The sequence below is a fragment of the Oryctolagus cuniculus genome, chromosome 1, assembly GCF_051225735.1.
Source record: "Oryctolagus cuniculus isolate XC-2025 breed Fujian yellow rabbit chromosome 1, ASM5122573v1, whole genome shotgun sequence".
Taxonomy (NCBI): Eukaryota; Metazoa; Chordata; class Mammalia; order Lagomorpha; family Leporidae; genus Oryctolagus; species Oryctolagus cuniculus.
Window position 1 is genome coordinate 14717436 of NC_142867.1, and position 24100 is coordinate 14741535.

The 24100-nt window shown below is 53.9% G+C and overlaps 3 protein-coding genes across 6 annotated transcripts in view; 2 read left to right on the forward strand and 1 right to left on the reverse strand.

Moving 5' to 3' along the window:
* The first annotated feature begins 651 nt into the window (after window positions 1–651).
* On the forward strand, window positions 652–3217 carry PRG2 (proteoglycan 2, pro eosinophil major basic protein). The gene is made up of 6 exons (XM_008271344.4): window positions 652–696; window positions 989–1057; window positions 1586–1911; window positions 2134–2265; window positions 2747–2858; window positions 3046–3217. The coding sequence occupies exons 2-6, from the start codon at window positions 1000–1002 to the stop codon at window positions 3102–3104; spliced, it is 687 nt and encodes a 228-aa protein (XP_008269566.1). The 5' UTR covers window positions 652–696; window positions 989–999; the 3' UTR covers window positions 3105–3217.
* Window positions 3218–7232: 4015 nt separating this feature from the next.
* PRG3 (proteoglycan 3, pro eosinophil major basic protein 2) lies at window positions 7233–11963 on the forward strand. Of its 3 annotated transcripts, none has more exons than XM_008271333.5 (6): window positions 7233–7273; window positions 7611–7744; window positions 8147–8427; window positions 9367–9498; window positions 11070–11169; window positions 11810–11963. In XM_008271333.5, exons 2-6 carry the CDS (start codon window positions 7684–7686, stop codon window positions 11866–11868), a joined length of 633 nt encoding a protein of 210 aa, XP_008269555.1. In that variant the 5' UTR covers window positions 7233–7273; window positions 7611–7683; the 3' UTR covers window positions 11869–11963. The 3 variants fall into 3 exon arrangements, with proteins under 3 accessions (XP_008269555.1, XP_089165165.1, XP_008269547.1); XM_089309039.1 differs by having other exon boundaries at window positions 11055–11169; window positions 11810–11956; XM_008271325.5 differs by lacking the exon at window positions 7233–7273 and having other exon boundaries at window positions 7551–7744; window positions 11055–11169; window positions 11810–11956.
* A 2562-nt stretch (window positions 11964–14525) lies between these two features.
* P2RX3 (purinergic receptor P2X 3) overlaps window positions 14526–24100 on the reverse strand; it is a 33209-nt gene continuing 23634 nt past the window's right edge. The window contains exons 9-12 of one of the 2 annotated variants that reach the window (XM_051854032.3): window positions 17850–17943; window positions 17503–17568; window positions 16872–16949; window positions 14526–16470 (exon numbers count right to left, since the gene is read on the reverse strand). In XM_051854032.3, coding sequence (XP_051709992.1) covers window positions 16357–16470; window positions 16872–16949; window positions 17503–17568; window positions 17850–17943 — 352 coding nt within the window. In that variant the 3' untranslated portion in view covers window positions 14526–16356. The remainder of the gene's footprint in view (window positions 16471–16871; window positions 16950–17502; window positions 17569–17849; window positions 17944–24100) is intronic. The other variant, XM_089309051.1, reaches the window with a different exon arrangement.

Genomic DNA, 24100 nt, shown 5'->3' on the forward strand with positions numbered 1-24100 from the left:
TGGCCGGGGCGCCGGATTCTGTCCTGGTTGCCCCTCTTCCAGACCAGCTCTCTGCTGTGGCCAGGGAAGTGCAGTGGAGGATGACCCAGGTGCTTGGGCCCTGCACCCCATGGGAGACCAGGAGAAGCACCTGGCTCCTGCCTTCGCATCAGCACGGTGCGCCGGCCGCAGCACGCCAGCCGTGGCGGCCATTGGAGGGTGAACCAACGGCAAAAGGAAGACCTTTCTCTCTGTCTCTCTCTCTCATTATCCACTCTGCCTGTCAAAAAAAATTAAAAAAAAAAGTGTGAAGTTGGTCAAATGATCAAGCACACGTTTTTACCCCAGTAGGCATGGACAGATATGCTTGCAAAATGTCGGTGGCACCTGCGATCCCCGCAGGTGCAGCAGGACAGATGTGTATTCTGGAAGTGCTCTTTTGGAGACTCCTGGGTGCAGCCTGTAAGCAGACCCCTCAGTCCTGAGCAGGCCCCCAGCTTCCTAAGGGGGGTGCTGGGAGAGGCTGCAGCAGCAGAGTGGGCAACCCAGGAAAGTGATGAAATGGGTGTTATCAGCCTTCCTACTGCCCTTGGGCTGAGGCTAACCCCTTCTTCCTCGTGGGAACTTCCTCCAAGGCCCCTATATAAGAGATCATTGTGAGCTGGAGGGGCTGAGCTTCGGGAACTTCTAAAGCCCTGAAGAAAGCCCTCTGAGCTGGTGAGTGCTTTCTCCACAAACTCTGTGGGACCACTAAGTGCCAATGAATCAACGTAGCATCCTCTTCTGCAGCTCCAGGCCTGCAGGACGCTCTGCTACACCCTGCAGCGGCAGGGGCTGGGCTCCGCGTCCCCTTTTGTGACCTACCCTGACTTCTGTTCGTGCCTTTTTTCCTCCTCCTCACTCCCAGTGTCCCCAGTGGGGTGGCTGTGATGTGTGTGTGTGTGTGTGTGTGTGTGTGAGTGCGCACATATGCATGCATCTCAGTGATAACATGTGTTCTCCATTGCAGGACGCAGCAACATGAAACTCCCCCTACTTCTGGCTCTTCTGTTTGGAGCAGTTTCTGCTCTCCACCTCAGTAAGTCTTCTTTGACTTCAGCCTCTCTCTTCACTCCTTTCTGCAGTAGACGGGGTCAGAGTCACATCCCCATGCCCTTCTCTGATCATCCCCTACACAAGATTTTCTGTGCACTTGAAGGAGCAGGCACCAGGAATCGAAGGAACCCCCTGAGGGCATCTGTTATGTCTGCATTCTTGGTTCTGCTGTTTTTTGTCCTTCCCACATAATGCTAATATTGCTCATAATATTAATAGCTTCCTTCACTGAGCATCTTCTATATAAGGTAGGTTGTCTCCTATTCTCATTTCACAAAGAAGTCAAACCAGAAAATGATGGAGTCAACACCCAGGCTCACAGCTGCCTGACTCTAAGCCTATGTTCTGACTTCCTGGGGGAGGCTGGGTTCTCCTCATGGAGACCTGTTCCAGGTTCCTCTTCCAGGAAGGTTGAGCACACTGGTGCCCAGGGCAAACAAGGAGCTGTCCATGGTTCTGGGGAGCAACGGAAAGATGCAAAGCCAGGACACTTGCCCTTTCTCCCTGCCAGGGACTAAAACGTCCAACTTTGAGAGCCCCTTGGGAGATGAGACCCTGCCTCAGGACAGGAAGGTGGCAGGACGGGGGGCTGAGGAGACGCCCCCTGGAGCGCTGACGCAGCTGCAGGAGGAGGTGCAGGAAGAGGGGTGCTTCCGATGCGAAGGTGCCCTTGACGAAGAGGGAGCTGCTGAGTCAGGCTCAGACTTGGATGTGGTGGACACGGCCTTACAATGTCCTAAGGAAGATGACACAGTAAAACTGGCGATCAGCCCTGGATGCAAGACTTGCAAGCGCTACATCCTGGTGAGGCATGCCCAGACCTTCAATGCAGCTGAGGTGAGTGGCCCAGGGCAGAAGACCCTCAGAGGGGGGTGTCAGGGGGCTGAGGCTCGCAGAGGTGCTGGGGTGAGAGTGGAGGGCTACGTGGAACAAAGGCCTGCAGCCTTTAGAGGGCTGTAGTGGAGGAAGGAGGGCGTGGATTTTCAAGACTCAGGGACTCAAGATGTGAGTCTCTGAGGGAGGCATGTGCCAATCTTCCTCTTCTATCCTGCCCTGCAGGCTGTGTGCCAGAAGTGCTACCGGGGCAACCTGGTCTCCATCCACAGCTTCAACTTCAATTACCTAATTCGAAGTGCCGTTCATATACTCAGCAATATTCAAGTCTGGATCGGGGCCACAGTCACGGGCCCGGTAAGAGGGGTTCCAGCTCTAATGGGAGAGCATCTCCTGACCCTAGTCAGTGTGTTACTGGCTGCATATCTGTGCTTCTCTACAGTCCCCTGAAGAATTGCAATTGAGAGACACCCAGGAGAGAGGCAGGGGGCGGCCCAGGCATCGGACAGGAAGTTTAGGTCCAATTTTCTCTCAGTCTTTGACTCACTGTATGATTAGGGCAAGACTATCAACCTGTTTGCTTATCTCTAGGGTGAGGTTGGCAGCACCTGCCCTACCTCTTGGTAGCACCAGAGGGACAATTGTGTCACTGGGATGCAAAGAACGTGGTGCTGATAATCATCATGCACCCGGAGTTTAGGGGGTCAAGAAGTTTCCATAATGATCCAAAGACCAAAGCCACAGGCTGGTGGGCAACAGGAGCAGTGGTCAGGGACAGCACCTGCTCTGCCTGTCTGCCTTGTCTCCAACTTGTGTCTCCTCTCCCCATCCTCCCTAGAGCAACTGCCAACACTTTCACTGGATTGATGGCAGCTCCTGGAACTTTGCATACTGGGGTCATAGGGAGCCCTGGGGCTGTAGTGGCACCTGCATAAGCCTGGGTACCCGAGGTGAGGTGGGTCTGGGGTGAACTATGGGAAGGCCTATGAGGTGCTCTTCAGAGGAGGGGCTAGGAAGAGGCTTTTTGGGTCTTTAGCCTTCACCTCCACTGAGGTGTGGGGCTGCTGGTGGTGGTGCTGTGGGTCAGGTGGGGGATGGACAAGAAGCTGAAGATCCCCTTCTGTTCTGCCTTCACAGGAGGCCATTGGCATCGATCTCACTGTGCAACTAGGCTCCCCTTCGTCTGTTCCTACTGAACAGACCCCAGCCAGGAGTTCAAAGCCATCCACTTCTGGGCACCTGCCTTCCTTCCCCTGCCTGATGCCCCTCCCCCCATCTCCCTGCAATAAAATCGCTTCACTGAAACAGACTTCTTTTCTCTGCTGATTATTGATCTACTCTCTTTTGCCCTCCACCTTTGAAGTTCCTGATAACGCCTCCCCATTCTCCACTTTCACAGAAGTGGTCAGAGATCATGGAGGAAGAGGGGCAGTCTGGAGCCTTCTGTGGACAGAGAGGAATGTGTTCTTGTGGTTCTCTCCATGGGACACCCAATCGCTGGGCACCTGTGTAGAGCAGGTGTTGCCAGGACCGCAAACACATCTTCTGGACCTTTCAGTATTTCAAGTGGACTCCCAGTGGCCACATTCCATTCCCTTTGTCCCCAAACTCCAGAACGGTGGTTGGTTTGACATTTAAGGAGACCAACCTATCTTTGGGAACATCCAAGGCCACTCTCAGAAGTGCATGTATGAGTACTCCAGTCCCTTGGCCCTCAAGTGGAATAAATTGAAGGCATATACTGGGTGCTGTTTCCCAGGGCTTCCCAGTGGGATTAAATTCCAGATACTCATGGTCTCATTTTTTTTTAACTTTTATTTAACGAATATAAATTTCCAAAGTACAGCTTATGGATTACAATGGCTCCCCCCTCCCCATAACTTCCCCCCCACCCGCAACCCTCCCCTTTCCCGCTCCCTCTCCCCTTCCATTCACATCAAGATTCATTTTCAATTCTCTTTATATACAGAAAATCAGTTTAGCATATATTAAGTAAAGATTTCAACAGTTTACACTCATATATAAACACAAAGTGAAAAATACTGTTTGAGTACTAGTTATAGCATTAAATCACAATGTACAGCACATTAAGGATAGAGATCCTACATGAGGAGTAAGTGCACAGTGACTCCTGTTGTTGACTTAACAAATTGACACTCTTGTCATGAGTTGCCAAGGCTATGGAAGCCTTTTGAGTTCACCAGCTCTGATCATATTTAGACAAGGTTGTAGTCAAAGTGGAAGTTCTCTCCTCCCTTCAGAGAAAGGTACCTCCTTCTTTGATGACCTATTCTTTCCACTGGGATCTCACGGAGATCTTTCATTTAGGTCATTTTTTTTTTCCCAGAGTGTCTTGGCTTTCCATGCCTGAAATACTCTCATGGGCTTTTCAGCCGGATCCGCATGCCTTAAGGGCTGATTATGAGGCCAGAGTGCTATTTAGGACATCTGCCAATCTATGGGTCTGCTGTGTATCCCACTTCCCATGTTGGATCGTTCTCTCCCTTTTTTATTCTATCGGTTAGTATTTGCAGACACTAGTCTTGTTTATGTGATCCCTTTGACTCTTAGTCCTATCATTCTGATCAATTGTGAACAGAAACTGATCACTTGGACTAGTAAGATGGCATTGGTACATGCCACCTTGATGGGATTGAATTGGAATCCCCTGGTATGTTTCTAACTCTACCGTTTGGATACTCATGGTCTTATAAGACACATCTCATTGGCTACCTTCCCTTCCCCATATGGGTTCTCTGCCCCCCTACCAGTGTCTCTGAACCTCCCAGATTTCAAGATGGCAAGACCCACCCTCTGCAAAATGTGGGGCTGGGCTGGATCTTGGTTCAAGAGGCAGAGCTGAGACCCCTAGTGAATGTAAATACAAACAGTAAGCCAGAAACTTGGAGTTCCATGGAAAACACTGGCACCTTAGCTTAGATTATCTGGGACTATTGCATCTGAGTACGCCAAGGAAAAGGAAAGTCTTGGGAGTCACAGATGAGCATCCGGTGTGTCACCTGCCACTGTCTGTGTGAACTTGGAGGATCACTCAGTCTCTCTGAGCTTTTGAAGTGAATATGTCTATTAGAGATGGCAATATCTGATTTGTAGAACAATTTTTAAGAATTAAGTCAGTAGGATGATGGATGTGAAAACCTTAGCAAAGCACAGAGTATCTGGTCCATGGTGGCCCTTTAAAGATGTTATTTCCTTTTTAAAATCAGAAATTATCACAGTCATTGGTGAGATCCCTGAGGTCACTGGAATGTTTGGGTCTAGGGTTTGTGTGCAAAAATAAGCAAATAAATAAAAATAATGAAAATACAACCAAAACAAGTGGGAGCTGGTGAGGAGGTAGGTCCACAAGAAGGGGTTGGGGGAAGGCAGCTGTGGGATGGATAAGGAGCTGCAAGTCCAGGCTGGTGGTCTCGGGCTTGTGTGTGACCTTGGGTAACTCCTGCAAACTCTCCGAGATGCTATTTCCTCATCTGTAGAATGCAACAGTGTGTTATGAAAGCTGATAGTGGTGCTGGCTCAAGTCAGCAGCCAAGTCCATTGCTCATCCCAAACCTTAAATGAAATGGTGAACCTGGGGCGTGGGCTCCAGAGAGAACAATGGGGAAGGAGGTCTGTCCCTACCACCTCCCTCATGAGGGAGGTCTCAAGCTGGAAGTCCAGAGACTGGGGCTTTGGATCCTGGCATTAACCAATCCTCCCACAGTCAGGTAGATAAGCTGAGGGTTTGGTCCCTTGGGCCAGGCAGATAATGGCTGATTAGTAACGGCCACTGCTCTGCAATCAGGTCCAGAAGTGACCTCCTAGTTACTTATCTATTTGTGGGTCCCTTGGGCTAGCAGAGGAGGGGAGAGGAACCCAGGCTCTCTGGGCCATTTCCCTGCTGCTCTGGAGAGTTGGACTGGAATGTGGGCAGCAAAGATGCATTGTCCATTAGGACAACCTAGAATTAAGTCGCCCCCTCCCTACCCAAGTGGTCCTGGTGGAGAGATCCAGAGTCAGAGCTCAACCTTTGCTGGCCTCTCTTCGAATGGCAATGAATTTGGCTGGAACTCAGTCAGTTAAAATTTTGATATTTTGTTCGTCATGGATATTTTGCCTTAATTCTTATTTTTAAGAAAGATCTCATGTGGCATAGCAGATTAAGCCGTTGCCTGCAGAGCTGACATCCCATATGGGTGCTGGTTCATGTCCTGGATGCTGCATTTCCAATACAGCTCCCTGCTAATGTGCCTGGGAAAGCAGCAGAGGGTGGCTCAAGTCCTTGGGTCCCTGCCATCCATGTGGAAGATCCAGAAGAAGCTCCTGGCTTCAGCCTGGCCCAAATCCGGCCATTGTGACCATTTGAAGAATGAACCAGCAGATGGAAGATCTCTGTACTTCTGCCTTTCAAATAAATAAATAAATATTTTTTAAAAAGATCCCACTAAAGTATTATTTCCCAAGATTATTTCAATCCTGGGTCTTTTTGGTGCCTCTTTAAGATTTGTACTTGAGAGAAATGCCTCATTTGCCTGACCCTGGGGGAGATAGAGGACTGGCCAGAGATGGGAGGTGAGGGTAGAGTGTGAGGGTGATTGTCAGAGTGTCTGCATAAGTTTTTTTTTATTAGATAGGCAGATAGAGAGAGAGAAAGGTCTTCCTTCCATTGGTTCACCCCCAAATGGCAGCTATGGCTGGCGCGCTGCGCCAATCTGAAGCCAGGAGCCAGGTGCCTCCTCCTGGTCTCCCATGCGGGTGCAGGGGCCCAAGCATTTGGGCCATCCTCCACTGCCTTCCCGGGACACAGAAGAAAGCTGGACTGGAAGAGGAGCAATCAGAACTAGAACCCGGCACCCATATGGGATGCTGACGCCGCAGGTGGAGGATTAACCAAGTGAGCCATGGTGCCGGCCCCTGCATAAGGTTTTTTATCCCAGCTCTTTGCCAGCCCTGAAGACACACTCTGAGGTTGGACAAATTGGCACATCACTGGTGATCCCCAAATGTTCTTCTCCTATGGCACAGACCAGCAGGAGGCGCTCCTGCATTGAAGGGTATTGTTGAATGCTATAGGGCCACTTTGGCAGGCATAGATAATAGTTATGCCTGGATAACTGGCATGACATCTAGGGCTGTTTCAAGCAAGCCAGAGTGTATGAGCTAACATGTGAGGCACAGACCCTGCAGGCCCAGCACAGACAAAAAGGCATGACTGAGCAAACCTTATCAGTTCCATTGCTGCCCACCCCAGCCTGAAGCAACCATCCTGGCCCCTCCCCACATCCCCAAATGCCTAATATAAGAGCTTCTCCTGGGGGCACAGCAGCCAAAAGCACTGAGAGCAGAGGCCTCAGATTCTCAGACGGTGAGTGCTATCTTGGCTGCCCAGGGAGGTGAGCCCAGTATCTGGGGGTAAGCAGGACCTTATGTGGCCACTGTCCTTCCCCTCCTCCTTCTGAAGCACGAGTGAAACCAGCTCCGACTTTGCGCAGCCCTGTTCCTGCAGGGGCGGTGTCTGGGCTGAGTGTGCTCCCAGGGAGCAGTGATAGGACGTCTCAGGAACAAAGGATTTTGTTCCCGGATCACCTGTCTTCCCCATTCCTTTCCTAGTCACCCCAGCCCAGGGTAGGAGGGAGAAGCCATCTCGTTGGCCTTTCAATCAATCATTTAGACAAATGTCTCATTTACACCACCTGCCACAGGTTGTGCTGGACCCACAAGGACAGACCCAAGAAAGAAGGCGAGGCCGTGTCGCCCACAAAGGACTAAGCAGAGATGAAAGCCTCCTTGCTCATGCCCTTTCTCCTGCTGGTGACAGCTTCTGCTCTTCATCTGGGTAAGTCCTCTCCTTCCTTCTCATCTACCTTTCCCTTTTCTATGCCCTTCGATTTACCTTCAGTTGATCCAGCTCCTCCTGGTAAGATTTCTCCTGGACTCGGAGCTGGGAATGTTGGGGATCCTGCTAAGGAAAGGACACTCATCTGTCAGGAGGAAGGCTGGAGACTGTTCTATGCTCCTTATATGTGCTTGCTCTTTTCCCACTGTACACAGCTGTGATGTCAGCCAGAAGTCAAGTGTTCATGAATTTCAGTGTGTGATCTCTGCTTGCTCTGTCTTGGCTCCACATGGCATCTCTACTAGCAAAGCTGGAGAGGGACTGTTGGAGCTGTCCGCGGTCCTGGAATAGGGAATGCCCTATTACCCTGTTAGCAAGTGCCCTGTTACCGCCTCTCCCCAGAGAATGACGCCCCACGTTTGGAAAGCCTAGAGATGGAAGCAGACTGGGACCAGGATCTGGATGGCTCAGGGGAGCAGGAGGAAGAGTTGGCCCTGACCGAGGAAGGGATTCAGTCAACGGGAGAGGATGACCAAGATGCCGTGGAGTCAGACACAGCTGTCTCAGATGAGGACTTGCAGTGCCCCAGGGAAGAGGACACAGTTGAAATGCAGGGAGGCCCTGGGTGTAAGACCTGCCACTTCCGGTTGGTGAAGAGCCCAAAGAATTTTCAAAAAGCTGAGGTGAGTGGTGGGAAGCTTCTGTGGGGTACCTGGGGGAGGGGCAGAGAGTGGCTGCAACCTTCATGCCTTATTCCTTTACATTAGTGGTTCTCAAAGCCTAGTCTCAGGATTGTCTGGAAGTCTTACATCAGAACACCTGCAGGTTTTCTTTATAGCGAATTCCCAGCTGGTATTGACACGTCGATGGTATGAAATTTTGGAGGATGGCTCTTTGAAAACCACTGACTTAGATACAAGCCTTTGCTATTGGATACATCTGTGTTAAATCCTGCCTCTGCCTTCCTTTGGCTGTGCTACCTAGGAGGCTGTTTCAACTCCTAGTGCTTCAGTTTCTTTGTTTATAACATGAAGAAATACAGTTGTTGCTCAGCATAAGTGGAGGACTGGCTCCAGGACTTCTCATGGATACCAAAATCCATGGATGCTCAATTCCTGTAAATAAAATGGTATAGTGGCTGCCTGTAATCCATGCATATACTTCCATATACTTTAAATCATGTCCAGGCTACCCATAACACCTGATGCTATGCACATAGTTGTAGCTTTTTGTCTAGGGAATAGTGACAAGAAAAATGACACATGAATTTTTTTGAATAATTCTGATGCACCATTGGTCGAATTCATGGATAAGCAATTGAAGGATACAGTAGGCCAACTGTAGACTGCTACAGCTTTAAAGCTGTGGTGAGGTTAAATGTGATAATATGTGGAGAGTATTGGGAGTAAATGCTCAATAAATGGTGGCTATAATTATTAAGAATATTACCATTTTCTGCAAAAATGTTCTGATAACTGATTAAGAGGCAAAAGATAGGATTGAACAAGGCAAGTACATCCCTCCTTGCCTACCTGCAAAGGGATGTGGGGCTTTCCTGGTGGAAATACAGGAACTTGAGGGAAAGGAGAGTGAATTCTCTACCCTATCTTGTCTCTCTGCAGAAAATCTGCAAGAAATGCTATAAGGGCAACCTGGTCTCCATTCACAGCTACAGCTCCAATAAGCGTATTCTCTCTCTGGCCAGTGCAGTCAACCGGGGCCAGGTCTGGATTGGAGGCATCCGCAAATGCTGGGTAAGTCAGAAACCAATTGCCAGGTCCAAAGAGTTTTTTCTTTTCTCACAGATTGATTGATTGATTTGGAAGAAACAGTTACACACACACACACACAGAGAGAGAGAGAGAATATCTTTCATCCACTGATGGTTCATGCCCCAGATGGCCACAATGGCTGGGGCTGACCCCAGGTGAATGCAGGAGGGTGGAACTCTATCCAGGTCTCCCACATGGGTGGCAGGGGCCCTAGAACTTGGGTCATCTGCTGCTTTCCCAGGTGCATCCATAAGGAGTTGGATTGGAAGTGGAACAGTGGGGACTGTAAGTGGTGTGCATGTTGGATGTTAGTGCTGTGTCCGGTGGCTTAACCCACTGCACCACAGCTCCAGCCCTGAAGGATTCTTTCTGATTGATTGTCCTAAGGCAGCACCTGATAAGGCCACACCTCAATCCAGCTGCCGAGGAGTTCTTGGAGTGACATGCTGGAGCTGGCTTGTACTGGCCTGGGAGAACTGATTCCACACTTCTCAGTGACTACATTCTTATAGGTTGGGAACCAGCATGATGGAAAAATGTACACCTAGGCAATGAGCAGTTGCTAAAATCAGGGCCCCTTCCTACCCCTCAGCTTTCCCCCAGGAACAAGATATCTTGAAACATGGATCAGGACATCGCTGGAGTCAGAAGTCAGGCACCAGGCTCAGCTCAGTCACTTCCTAGTGGGAGGGCTTCCCTGCAGCCCCAATTTCTCCAATTCTTTTTTTTTTTTTTGACAGGCAGAGTGGACAGTGAGAGAGAGAGACAGAGAGAAAGGTCTTCCTTTGCCGTTGGTTCACCCTCCAATGGCCACGGCGGCCGGCGCGCTGCGGCTGGCGCACCGCGCTGATCCGATGGCAAGAGCCAGGAGCCAGGTGCTTTTTCCTGGTCTCCCATGGGGTGCAGGGCCCAAGCACCTGGGCCATCCTCCACTGCACTCCCTGGCCACAGCAGAGAGCTGGCCTGGAAGAGGGGCAACCAGGACAGAATCCGGCGCCCCGACCAGGACTAGAACCCGGTGTGCCAGCGCCGCTAGGCGGAGGATTAGCCTAGTGAGCCGCGGCGCCGGCCTTCCAATTCTTTTTAAATGAGGACTTTCTCTCAAGGGCGCTCTGGGATTGTGAATTAACAAGTGCATATATTGGACCCAGACACTTTGGTATGAAATCTTGGCATCCCAAGTAGTGTCTTAACTCCTGTGCCAAACGCCCACCCCGATGTGCTGTTACGGTGGGTGCTCAAGGTGTGCCAGTATCACTCGGTAGCTTGTCAGAACCACGGGCCGTTGAGCCCCTTGCAGACCTCTGGAATCTGCCTGTTAGTAAGCTCCCGAGGAGCAGTGTGTGTGCACAGTACACATACGGGAGGAGCCTACTTGTGTGACAGCCCGGAGAGAAGGCTGCTCTCCCGTTGCCTGCAATTCTGCAGGGACGGGTCTCCAGGGCCCTGGCAGTGACAGTAGCCAGCAGTGGGTGTTCTCTGGGGCCCCTGGATCTGCCTGTCTTCCTGGACATTTGGTCCTCTGATTTGACCCCTAGTTTCTCCTCTTCAAGAAATTCTACTGGACAGATGGGAGCTGCTGGAATTTTACCTTCTGGGCCCCAGGGGAGCCTGGGAATGGGCATGGCAACTGTGTGTCCCTGTGTACCGGAGGTAAGGGGGATGGGTCCCAGGGCGAGAAGAAATCTCAAGGCGGTCCCTCCCCTCTCCACAACTCATACCTCTCCCAGACTCTGCCTGGGGGGAGGGGTGGAGTGCTCTCTAGGGCACGGGGTGTTGGATGGAGGGTCCTTTGCCGCCTGTGATGCAAGGGCGACGAATGGAGCGCCCGGCGAGACAAATAACAGCAGATGTGAATGTAAGGTGTGGATCGGGGAGAAGGTGGGACTGGGGTGGCTGTGAGACAGGATTCCAGCTGCGGCAGCTGCAGGGCTGCCGGGTATGGTGGCTAAGACCACTCGGCTGGCTTGGTGCCACGATAGGGCACCATTCACATCCCAGCTCCCCCCATTTGCCGGGTGAGACCCGGGCAAGTGTTTATCTACACAAAGCCTTGATTTTCTCATCTGTGAAATGGGGATGATGACGGCTCCCACCTTTTGGAGTCACGGTGGGACACAAACTCTGTAGTCCATGTAAACCACTCAACACACAGCCCGGGCCCGACAAGGCTGGCGGATGACAGTGGCTGTCCAAGGGGCCGTGTGAGGTGTCTGAGAGGTGGGGTGGGGAGAAGGGGCACAAAGGCCAGACCCAGGCACGCAGCTGACGTCACTGCATTTTCCACTGCCAGATGGCCGCTGGCGACGCATTCAGTGCAACAGGAGGCGGCCCTTCATCTGCTCCTACTAGGCAGCGGGCGCGGGGACCACCTCGGAGCCTCCCCCTTCCCAGTGCCCGCTTCCTGTCCCGCCCTCTGCCGGTAATAAACGCAGACTGCTCACAGCACTTCCCGCCTCTCGTTTCTTCAGTGCCCATTTTGGGGGACTTCCCCGGGTGTGTGTGTTGCGGCGGAGCCGGTGGGAGGAATCCTGGAAGCGTCCACTTTTGCTGGACGGGGACCGACGGGCGCCACCTGGAGGCGGAGCGCGGCCTGGCGGGCGCCCGGCCGTGGCCCGTCCCGGCGCGGCTCTGAGGCTGCCCCATCCCTGCCACCCGCGAGCAGCACTTGGGGTTCAGCGTGGGGTGCACGGTGAAACTGCTTTCCAAAATGGCAGCGAGGGCGCTGATGAAAGAGTCGGCGTGGAATGTTGAGATCCCACTGGGGGGACCCAGGGACAAGTGGGGGAGAAAGTGGACTTCTTTTCTTGGGCTTCTGATAATGGCCTCCGTTTCCCATTCTCTGAGCCACCTCTGTGTGAGTGCACAGCTCTCGGCTCCTTCTGGGATGTCCACCATCCCACTCCCAGGAGGGGCGCAGCCCCCCTCCCTCGCTCTCCTCCTGCCTGTGTGTGTGGGGGGGCACAGTTTGGGGGGAGCTGCCTCCCTCCAGGAGGATTGAGGGCCAAAGGCGAGCAGGGGTTGGGGTGTCAGCATGGCTCCCACTTCCTGGCTGAGAGGGGTTGGAATTCTTTGCTGTGTTCTGTGTGGGATGTTGGGTTGCAGGAAGGATTTGGTGGATGAAGCAGGGCACCCAACCCTGAGATTGGGGGTTAAGAGACTTCCTCGGGATGTATTTCTGCAAGGGACCCAGGGAGAGTGTGCAAGAATTTGTGTGTGCATATGCACACAAGTCAGTCTTTGCATGTACTCACCTGTATACATGGGCATCCATGTGGGTAAAAGTTCTGTATGAGGCCCTGTGCAGTGGTCTGTTATCTGGGTTACATTTAGAGCTCTCTGTATTTTTCTGGGTGTGTCTGTGTGCTTGTGTAGTTTTACAACCTTGCATGCTTGGATCATGTGCAGGCACATATGTGTAAGCTCTTTCTCTTTGACCAGCTGATGTGTGGGTGTGCATGTGTCAGGGTGTTTCCTCACATGGTGCGTTTCTGTGCGCATGTGGAGATTGTGTGTGTGTGTGTGTGTGTGTGTATACGTGTCTATTTAGACAGACGGCTGGTGGATGTGGGTTTAGGAACAGAAAGAAGAGTTTCCCCAGATGTGCTGTTCCCCAAAGTGCTGGAGTTGAGGGAGGATAAGATCAGAGAGCCCTGGGGAAAGCAGCTGTGGAGAGGCAGGAGGGATGGGTCCCTTGGACAAGCCTCTGGCAACAGGAGAATGGGCCCTGGCATTGCCACAAACTTTACCAGTGCTGGGCCCCAGGAACTGTCTCCAGACAATGGGCCTGTCCTCAGCAGAGGTGCCTGTGGCTCCCCCAGGAGGCTCCCCTGGGAGTAGGGCCCCACCCAGGTCCCTGTGCCGCACCTGTGATATGACAATTCCTGATGCTGTGCTTTTTAAAAAGAACAGTGGGCTCTGGCTGCAGGGGCTGGGAAGGAGAGGCAGTAGGGGAAACTGCGTGGGTCATTCGGGAGTGGGATTTCAGCTGAATGCTATGCCCCTTTTTATAAACCTCTGCTTAACTCTAGCCCAGCCCAGTTGCCCAATATCAGCCAAAACCAGGGGTGCATGTAGGGAGGAGAAGGGAAGGGGGCTAAGACCCCTCCAGACTAAAGACTTCGTGGGGCAGAACGGAGTAGTTGACTCTCTCAAATCTCCAGCACTATCAGTTACTGGGCCTTAACTTCAACCCTTATATATTCACTCCTCTGGCTTTTTAAGGCCTTCCCATCTTGACTAAGCCTTGATTAAAAAGCACGTACTCCAGAGAGAAGAAATTACCCAGAACGTTATCTATTAAAAGCCCTGGGAGGCTGATTGGCACCTTGCTGAGAACAAGGTCTTGTGAGAAGGAACACAGAGGGGAAGGATGTGTGGAATTGTCAGTGGGTTTGGCGGAGGTGGGCTGGGCGGGGGAGAAGAGAAGTTATTTTTAAAAAGAGAGATAATGAAGCAGAGACAGCGCTGTGTTTGCCATCTTCTCTCCCTGGAGACCCACAAAGACTACATTTCCCGGGATTCCTAGCAGCCAAGGTGTGCTCTGCACCTGGCCGCCAAATCCAAACAAGGGAATGTTATTGCAGCAAAGCCTGGTTCAGCCTGACTACCACATAGAGAAGAGAGGGTGCCAACAACTTTTCTGGCTTTTCCCAGACACGTACAGCACAGAAGCCAAGATCCCAGACTCTGGAGTCACAAAGTTCCAGGTGATCCGAGCCCCGGTTCTCCCATTTCAGCTTTTTAAAATTGGAGTAAGCCCCTGCTTCTTCATCTGTCTCGCATTTTACCCACTGTTTGTCAATGATGAGCAACTGAGGCATGTTAGCTTTTATGCTGAGTAGGGCAAGGAATGACCATGGGTGCCAGTTCCAATGTCCCTGGCCCTGTGCATTTCATTTTCCTTCAAGCCGGCTTGATAACCAATCACCCAACCTCTCCCCACGGTGGGTGTGAGGGTCCCTGCGATTGTGTTGGTGCCCGGAGTAAGTTAACCACGACACGACAGAGACACGAGAGCTGCTGTTATTACTACTGAGAGTAACCTTGCGTCTGGTACGCAGGAGAGTAACTGGGTTCAGACATGCGGAGGATGGCACCAGGCTCACACACACGCGCTGGCAGGCTCAGGACGGCCTGGCAGGAGGACCACCCCAGTCTAGGGGCTGGGGAGGCCCTGGGGTCCCTCCCAGGACACTGCCATCTCCGTATCCCCCTCAGAGAGCATCCCTGGGAGCCGGCCTCAGTCCAGCCTCGAGAGCTGGAACTCCGGGTGGAGAACGTGGCGCTGCCTTCACTGATACCTCTGTCTGCTGGAGAAATGAAGTCTGATCAGACCTCCAAGCACCGCTCAGTTCCTGGGGCTGGCCCTGGTCGGAGGGGGGCACTATCCCACTGTCCTGAGGATGGGGCTGTGGGTGAAGGAAGGGGCAGGGGGCCTCGACTGGGGGTCTTACCCCATCTCCCCCAGGATGGGGGGTCATTGGGGTGGGGCCCGTATCTGAGCCCCCAGCATCTCCCACCGAGGGGCCAGCCCTCCATCTACGGGCAAGCTCATTCCTGCTAAGACCTCGAGGTGGGGCCCACACGCCAGATCTTCAAGAGGCCGGTTCACTGTGAGGCTAATGAAACACTCAGGGCACTCACTTGCGGGTGTCCTTCTAACACCTCGCTTTGTACTGCTTTTGGAAAGCTATCCCCCCCCATCCCCGCCTCATACACACACACTGAATATGCTTAAGGTTTCACAGAACCTGGGTGTGTCCTGAGCTCTGCCCTGGTGCAATTTCACCCACCCTGGCGGTGGCCAAGTCATTTGCCCTGTCTGGCTACAGTCTGTTCATCAGCAGCAGGAGCACTGGACAGGATGGTTTCGGAAGCCCCTTTGGGCTCCAGCCTGGCCAGTTTCTTAGTGCCCAGAGAGGACCAGGCCTGGCTGACCAGCTTGCAGGGCACTGGGCCTCCTGGTGCCTTTTCACCACTGTTTTAGGTGAGGATAGCCAGCCAAGATGGGACCCTAAGTCAGGGGAACCCCTTCCACCCCGGAGGTGTCCTGAGCTGGCTCCTGGAGCGAGGGGGTCCAGGTCTGTGTGTGGTCCCAGAAGGAGGACAGGAATGGCCCCTTCCCTGGTTTGGGTTCAGAGCTGTGGGGTGAGGTAGGGAAAAACTCACTCAGTTTCACCTCTTGTTTCCTTCTGGGTTTGGAACACGCCTCCCCAAGTCATAGATGAGAACCCCACAGGCCCCCTAACCTGTGACCTGAGTTCCTAGGAAAATGGGGACTTACTCTATGGACCTGGTCAGGGGGCAGCTGAGCCACAGGGACACACGCCTCTCCCAGGGTGGGGGCTCATTCTCTCGTGGGTGTGGGCGATGGAGTCAGACCTGGGGTTCAGAATCCTGCTCTCTGGCTGTGTGGCCTGGGGAAAATGACTCAGTCTCTCTGAGCCTTCAAAACAGGGAAACGAGTATGTAGCTTGTGGGATTATTCTAAGGATTAAATGAGATAGTGCATGTGAAAGTGCCCGGTAGCACGTAGCCCTTGTGGCCACTTGTCCCTACTATTATGATCTCTACTTGTTGGAAAGGGGATGACTCAGGTGCTGCTGCTCTGGGTCAGGTAGAGGCAGGCGGGGAGCGGGGGTGAGGGTGTGGTCTTAGTGGGGAGCAGTACCTGTCTGCTGGAGCAATGGGAGGCCCATGGCCTGGGTCCTGGCAATGGCCTCATGGAATGGGCAACAGAAATGACAGCCCCCCTCCCCCCATCCACCTTGCCCAGGAAGGGCTCCCCTGTCGGAGATCTGCAGCCCATGGGTGAGTACTGGGCTCTGGGCAAAGGCCCTAGTGGCCAATGGAGAAGGCTCCGGAATCTGTAGACTGCTTCTCCTCCGTGGTCTGGTCACTGGGGTCCATGGTGTTGGCCGAGGCAGTGACCTTCAGCGTTGTCTCGTTCACCTACAGGTAGAAGGACTGGCATTGTCATGCTCTGCTACGGGCAGGCTTTGACAGGCGCGGGAGTAAGGCCCATTAGGGGAGCTAGGGCAAGTCTGTGTAATTCCAACGACTCTTTCCATGCCTCCAAGGGCAATCAGACACTGGAGCTGTGCCATGCAGGGTTTGCGTTCCCCAGAAAAGGAGGGGGGATGAAGTTCAGGTGAGGATGCTGGCGGTGATGACCCCGAGATTTTCTGCAGGGTCCACTCTTAGCCAAACCTCTCTCGTCTGAGGTTGTTTGTATGCTGAGGCCCAGTGAACTCCCCTGAGAGCCCCCAAGAGTCCCCCGAGAGTCCCGAGGTCCAGCGCCCCTCCATGCCCTGTGCCCCTCTGCCTTTCATGCTCCCCCGCCTCCAACTCACTTCCTCGAACTTCTTGGCTTTGTACTGGTCGGCCCCCTTGAGGAAGTTGAGCAGGATGATGTCGCAGAGAACAGTTCCCTGGAGAGGGGAGGCGCGCAGGCTCAGAGGAGCTCTCTGGCCTGGACAGGAGCAGGGTGGCTGGAAGAGGTGGGCTCGGGAGGCCCCTGAGCTGCCCGGGCCCTCCCTGGACGGGACTGCCCTTGGCAGACAACAGACCAGAGATAGGCTTCGAGTCCCTCAGCGAGGGCTGACTGAGGTTTGCTCTTAGAAAAGATCCCAGGGGCTTTGTAGGACGTCTTTACGGCCCCCTTCCCAGCTCCAGACCACAGCTGTGCAGACAGAGGGTGGAGATGTGGAGGGGCAGAGGGGGAGGAGTCCCCACCTTGCCCAGGTGGGTTGCATTCCTCGTTAAGGAGTCTCGGGTTTGTGGAAACCCCTGAGTTTCTTTTCTCACCTTCACGGTGAGACTATAGGCAGGTAACTTCAGGAGGAAATGAGCTCTTGAGACTCAAGCCCTGGGTGGGCTCAGCTTAGGTGGTGGGGAGGGGGACTTTATGTTCAGGCAGAAGCAGGCCTTACGCCTGCCCACCCAACCATGCCACCCTGGGCTCCCTGTAGGGGCTGAACTCACCACTCCCACGGATGTAAAGGCTGCCACGGAGCTGATGATGGTGGGGATGATGTTGAACTTGCCTGCCTGGATGCACAAAGACCGAAGCGAGTGGGCGGAGGGCTCAGCGGGGTAAGGGTAAGGCCTAGGCTAAGCCAGAGGGACTGTGGAGCCACAAGGGTCCTTGGTTGATGAGCAGATTCCACCCCATCATAGTACAGGTGGAGGCGGGAGATGGGATCAACCCAGGGTTTCAAAGCTGGTCAGTGGCAGAACCCTGCCCCTCCCCCAGGGGAGCCTTTTCAGGGCCCAGGAACCGGTCTGGGCCACCTCCCCGGTCCACCCAGCTGCCCGGCCTGGGGACTCACATTCCCGTACACCAGCACGTCGAAGCGGATGCCGAACGCCTTGAGCAGGGTGCGGTACTCACTGCCGTTCTCCATCTTGTAATACTTGGCAAACCTGGAGGCGAGAGGTGAAGGTGGGTCCCACCACGGGCTCCTTTCTCTTCTGCCTGAATGCCAGTGGTCCCCTAGAGCCCCATGGCCCTCACCGACCTTGGCAAGACACCTGCCGCGGTCCTCCCGGGGGGCCATCTGTGCAGGCATCATCCTGGGGAGTTGTTAGAGACCCAGGAACTCGGCAGCATTCCTGTAGGTGGGGCCCGAGACCCTGCCTTCTAAACACTTTGTCTAAATGATTCCGATGTATAAGGCTTCTCCAGTGCTACATGGTGGGGTTTCCAGGACCCAGCTCATTACAGATGGCTCCTCCCGCCCCAGGGGCTTCTCAGCTTACCTGGGCTCAAAGCCTGGCTCTGCCACTTGCTGGCTGTGCACCCTTGAGCCAGTTACTTAACCTCTCTGAGACTGTCCTTGCTTCTGAGTGGAAACAATACAAACGCCCAGCTTCAGGGGGCTGCAGTGAGAACTGAGTGAAACCGCATGTCTTGGGCTTTTACGCTCGGAAGGTGGTTCAGCACCTGGAAAATGCTCGCTGATTGTTGGCTGTTGTCAGTGCTGAGGAAACAGGTTGTGCTTGCGGGGTGACACCTCATCTCATCTCACCCTGGCCACACACCTATGGGGTTCTGTTTTGCAAATGAGCCTCTGGGGGCCTCAAAGCACCCAGAGTTCCCCCACTGGTGGGACTCAGCACTGGATTTGCCCCAGTGGGGCACCTTGTCTGCTACGCCTTCTCTCTGCGTTGGCTGCTGGGGTCTGGGAATGGTGCTGGGGACTTCTCAGGAGGGGCTCATCCTCACCACCAACAGCCGTGGGCGTCCTGTCCCCACGGTGCTGATGGCTGCGTTGGGGAAGGACTTTACTCAGTGCCGGGCTTGGGATTCGAGTTGCATGGGTCCTTGGCTCCCTGAGCCAGGCCATTTCCCCCCTGGTTTTGCCCAGTGTAGGCAAGACCCCTACACTAGCAGAGTCACCCCTCTGGGCCACTGCTCCACAGCTGGAGGATGGGTTCCTCATGCCATTGTCTTTGGAATGTGGTGAGGAGTACGTGAGCCGAGTCAGAGGCCCAGCAGACTGAACACCCTGACTTTTCCTGTGAGTGTGTGGGGTTGACACTGATGGGGTCCTGGCTGCTCCCCTTGCGGGCTCCCGATCCCTGCAGATTCCCAAGCCTCTCCCAGCAGGAAAAGGGGCTGCAGATACTCCTCCCCTCTGTGGAGGGCTGTGACGTCCCTCCCCAGGGCACTTGCTTTGCGCACTGCACAGCAGTGAGAAGGAACTCACAGCCCAAGCAAATCAATAACGTAGGGGCTACAGATGTGGGAGGCGTGAACCTGTGATGGGGAAGCGTCACCTTACACCAGGAAACACAGGCCGCAGTCTGCTCTGGCTGCCATGCAGAAATCTTTGCAGCCAGAAAGAAACCAGTCTAAATCCTGTCTCCACCACTTTCCAGGGGTCTTTTATGTTGCTTAGCCCTTGGGGTGTCAGTGTCCTTATTTATACCAATGGGTATGCTAGGGACACCTGGCAGGTTTGCTGGGAATGTGGGTAGACAGAGACCAAGCCTTCCATGCAGGCACCATTGTGGGGTCCCTGTGTTAGACTCTGTCCGCTCCTAAGCATGCATGTGCTGTCCATACTCTGCCCAGCTCTGGGCCCTGGGCACTGCTTCCAGCAGCTCCTAGGTTTAGCCAGTGGCAAGGGCAACAGGGCATCAGAGGGTGGGAGGCAGGAAAGGGCAAGGTGCTTAGTCTCCCAGGCCTCTGACAGGGGCTTGATCCCACCTCCATCACCACTAAGGCCAAGAACCTGTGGGGCAGCCCCTGTCCTGAGCCTCGGCTCCCTCCAGGTTCCGGGACCTGCTCCCTCTGCGTGCCGCGCCAGCCTCAGTGGGAGCCGATTCCAGTGTCTCCAGTGCTAGGCTCCTTCACTGGCCTTTTCGAACAGTCCCTCCATGCAATCGCTCCTCTTGAGCCTGTCCACTCTTTCCTCCCAGGACACCTCTTGCTCCCACCGCACCCCATCACCCCCATTCTGCAGAGGAGGTAGCTCAGGCTTGGAGAGCTGCGTCTGGGCCATGGAGGAATGAGTGCAGGAGAACTGGGGCCATATTTTCTGTCTCTGCTGTGCCTGAGCATGGCCAGAGACATGAGGCCTTGGTGAGGCACCTGTTGCCCTTGTGAGGCTGAAAACTGTGCCAGAAAAGTGTGTCGGGGGCAGCTTGACCCCATAAGGTGTTTCACGTAGGCTCTGCAGTGGAAGGGAAAAGCAGGCTTAGGCGAGAGGATCTTCTCCAGAGAATAAGACCTGCCGTAACCATCAGTAGGGCCACAGCAAGGAGGTGGGAGGAAGTACAGCCCCTTAGCTGGAGAAGAAAGGCTTGGAGGTCAGGGAAAGTGGGAAAAACCAGCTATGGTGTGGGAGGTGGCCAGAGAGAGTTTCACGGATCAAGACAATGAGAGCGACTTTGCTAGGGCCCAAGTTCTTAGGCCCCTGCACCCACGTGGGAGACCCAGAAGAAGCTCCTGGCTCCTGGCTTCGGATCGGCGCAGCTCCAGTTGTTACAGCCATCTGGGGAGTGAATCAGTGGATGGAAGACCTCTCTCTGTCTCTACCTCTCTCTGTAACTCTGTCTTTCAAATAAATAAAATAAATCTTAAAAAAAAAAGAAAAGACAATGAGAGCGAATTCAAGTTACAGCTGCCTGAGGATAAGAGGACGGACACCAACAGGGGTGTTTCCAGAAAGATGATGCTGCGCAAGAACCTCACCTCCAAGTAGGCGTCCAGGAGATTGGAAACAGAAGTACCTGGAATGGCTAGAAGCTTCCAGAAAGTCCTCCCTGAGGCTTTCAGACAGATCTGAGGCTAAGGATAGCTTGTCACTCACCATTTGTAAAGCCCCAGAAACATGCAAACCTCATACTATAAGCACCCCAGTGAATCTCATGAAGGATGCACTGCTGTGGACCCATTATACAGACAAGCAGGCAGATGAGAAGGTAACTAGGCAGGATTCGCACCCACACCGGAGACGCCACAGTCCCTGTTGCCCCCGCTGAGCCACCTTGCCCACCGGGGCTGCTAAGGAGAAGCAGCCCTTGTGAAGCTCTCAAAGCCCTCCCAAACTCTGGGTCTGTTTCCCAGGCGGGGAGAAGCCCAGGCCCCGCCTCTGAGCTGCGGCAGCTGATGCCTGGTGGGGACTGAGCCAGGGTTGGCCTGAGGCAGAGGCTCGGGCCAGGGCAGAGGTGGGGACTATGGGTCCTGCAGTCTTCATTCCCGGCCTAAGACTTCAACCATGAAAGATGCTCTGACATCAACTTGGAGAACGAGAAGCCGGCATCCTGGGCACTGCTGTTCAAAGCGAGGGCTGGCTAAATTTATCCTGGGAAGGAATGTGAAGGGAACAGGGAGAAAAATGCAAGCGGACTTGGTTTCCCTCCAGCACCTGCCTTCCAAGAGGCAACAAGCATGGGAAGATCATTATCTCACCACCACCCGCCCTCGGAGGAGGCTTGGCAGGGACCTGTTCCCTGCCTGGGTGGGAGGGAGGAGGAGCAGAACTCAGGGAGGGAGGGCCAGGCTGCAGACAGGGGAGGGGCCCAGGAGCCCTGACTACTGCTGGCAGGGACCCAGCCCATCCCCTATGGAAGACATGGCTCGGTGGTCACCAGGGACTGGGGTAGCTTCTCTCTGGCACCTGGCTGGGCCACGGTTTCCATGTCCCTGGCACCGAGGTGGGGCCCTGTGACTAGCTCTTGCCATGGAATGTGAATGCAAGCAAGGCTTGTGACTTTTTCCTCACCAGCTGGCCAGCTGCTCAGGTGCCACATGGGGAGGACCCTGAGCAGAGACAAGTCACTCCTTGAATGACTGTGTGGAGCTCCCCACCCCACCAGCCCACAATGCACCGCGCTGTGAGCAAGGAAGCAGTGTGCCAAGCCACTGAGGTGAGGGGCTGCTTGTCACAGCCGGGAGCGTACTTAACCCACGCTGCTACAAACGCCCCTCGTTTTATGACCGAGAAAATTGAGCCTCAGGGAGGGGAAGTCATTTGCCAGAAACCAAAAGTTAGAGTTGGATAGTGATTCCAGAGAGAGAGAGAGCAAATCACTACACAGCTCCATCCCCAGGAACAAGCCCTCTGAGGGCCCCAGCAGACCTGGGTGTGGTGCTGTGGCTTCCCCGCCAGGCCAAACTGCTGACCTCTCCAGGGCTTTTATCTCCAAGAAAAGAGGAAGGAGACAGGGCTATGAGGAGGCTGAATCCAGAGAGGGCCTCTCAGTTCATCCAGAGCGTGCCCAGCCATGGCGAGCACCTTTCTTTCTTATCCTAGGATCAGGATAAAAGGAAAACGTAATTCCTGCATTTTCCTTCACCATCACACCCTGCCAACTCTGGGAGACAATCAGGTTCTGCAAGGGACATGGCTGGGACGTGAAGTTGGTTGCAATATTAACAGCCAACATTTAGTTGAGTGCTTGCTATGGGCCCTGGCATTGCACCAAGTGCTCTACACTTAACTCATTGGGCATAACCACCTCCATGAAATTAGGTATGGTTGTTCTTCCTATTTCACAGTGCAGAATCGGATTCAGAGAGGTTAGGCCACTTGCCTAAGGGTGCTAAGCACCGCTGGGATTCAGAACCAGGCAGCTCAGCGGCTGAGGCCATATTCCTAACTAGCAATCTCATTCTTTGTGTTGCCTGATTTCTGTTAGGTCCTGACTCATTTCTTTCAGGTCTCCAGTAGGGGCTCTTTCAAATGTGCTTGCTGTCGCTTGGCTGAGGGCAGAGCAGGAAGCACAGGAAGCACAGAGTGTTGGAAGAAGGACCCCCTTGGCTGAGCTACACCATGCCTGGGCCTTGGTCTCTTCCAAATTCTCCCATTCTCACCTCTCTGCCTTTAGTGGTCTTCTCTGGGAAATGGGGTTGGTGGGGACAACCCTACCTTAGAACACCTTGGCCTGGGATGCAAGTCCCTCCCAGCCTGGCTCAGTTGCCTTTCTGGCCTCCTCTGTAGGTTCCACTCTCATCGCGCTCCTCAGTTCCAGCTGCACCACACCCCCTGCCTCCCTGTGTTTCCCCAACTCACCCCATGAACACAGACAGATGTCCATGCTCCTGCCTGCATGTCTCTGCTCTTCTGCCCTTTCCACCTTGCAAACTCCTGTTCATCCTTTAGGGCCCAGCTCAGAGAGCCTCTCAGTCAGCAACCAACAGATGTTGCACCTGCTGTGTGCCAGACCCTGTGCTAGGCACCGCTGATAAGGCAGCAAGCTCTGCTCGCACTAGAGGCAGAAGACAGCGATCAATCACATAACCCCATAAGCAGCTAACATGAGACAGAAGGGAAGGGCTGGGAGGCAGAGGGGCTCTACTCTAGGAGCCCAGATGCCAGAGACATTTGACTTAGCTGGGGCTCTGGCAAGGCTTCATGGGAAAAAGACACAGAATTTGAGACCTGACGCGTGGGCAGTGGAGAGGGAGGCAGGCCAGGGGAAGGGGCAGCTTTCTTGGCTGAGGGACCTGCAAGCCCTCAAGGGGAAATGAGTCCCGAGTAGGCTGCACGCTGGAGATGGATGGAAGCCCCTGCGGCCGTGTCCACCTTGCCCTGGCCAGCTGGGTGTGGGCTTTCCCAAGTCCTCCTTTAGTGACTTCTCGCTTGAGATTGGCCGCAGTGGTGAATTCACACCGTGGAGGTCAGCAAGCACCCCACATCTGGGCTTTGCTTTCTTTTCCTCTCCCGGGTGGGTTTACTGGTGTGAAATCGAGGCTGCGAACCGCCCGAGCTGCCATTCCTATTCCCCACTGCGTCGAGACCTCTAGCGCAGCACCTGCCACACTGGCTCAGACACAACCATTTGGATTGCAGACTACGAGCTGGGCGTATCTCACGGCCCGTCTACCCAGCGGCCTAGAGCCGGAAGTCAGGGGCTGGGCTGGATAAATGCTTGCTGGGAGAACAAATGGATTTCTGAGATTCTTGAACATCTCAGAGACTGAGTTTTGCAATGTTGGCCTTAGGGTTTCCTCCTGCTAACTTGGGCCTTTCTGAATTCTGCTTGGGCAGGTGGAGCCAGGATGATGTGGTAACAACAGGCTGTTTCTCTCCCAAACAGAAAACATTTAGATCTGGCAGCTGGCGAGGTG

Bases quoted from the DNA above. Each gene is read 5' to 3' on its own strand.
- PRG2 (XM_008271344.4), top strand. From the start codon at position 1,000: ATGAAACTCCCCCTACTTCTGGCTCTTCTGTTTGGAGCAGTTTCTGCT. The intron at 1,058-1,585 runs GTAAGTCTTCTT...TCTCCCTGCCAG, and splicing joins AGTTTCTGCTCTCCACCTCA to GGACTAAAACGTCCAACTTT. The intron at 2,859-3,045 runs GTGAGGTGGGTC...CTGCCTTCACAG, and splicing joins CATAAGCCTGGGTACCCGAG to GAGGCCATTGGCATCGATCT.
- PRG3 (XM_089309039.1), top strand. From the start codon at position 7,684: ATGAAAGCCTCCTTGCTCATGCCCTTTCTCCTGCTGGTGACAGCTTCT. The intron at 8,428-9,366 runs GTGAGTGGTGGG...GTCTCTCTGCAG, and splicing joins AGAATTTTCAAAAAGCTGAG to AAAATCTGCAAGAAATGCTA. The intron at 9,499-11,054 runs GTAAGTCAGAAA...TTTGACCCCTAG, and splicing joins GAGGCATCCGCAAATGCTGG to TTTCTCCTCTTCAAGAAATT.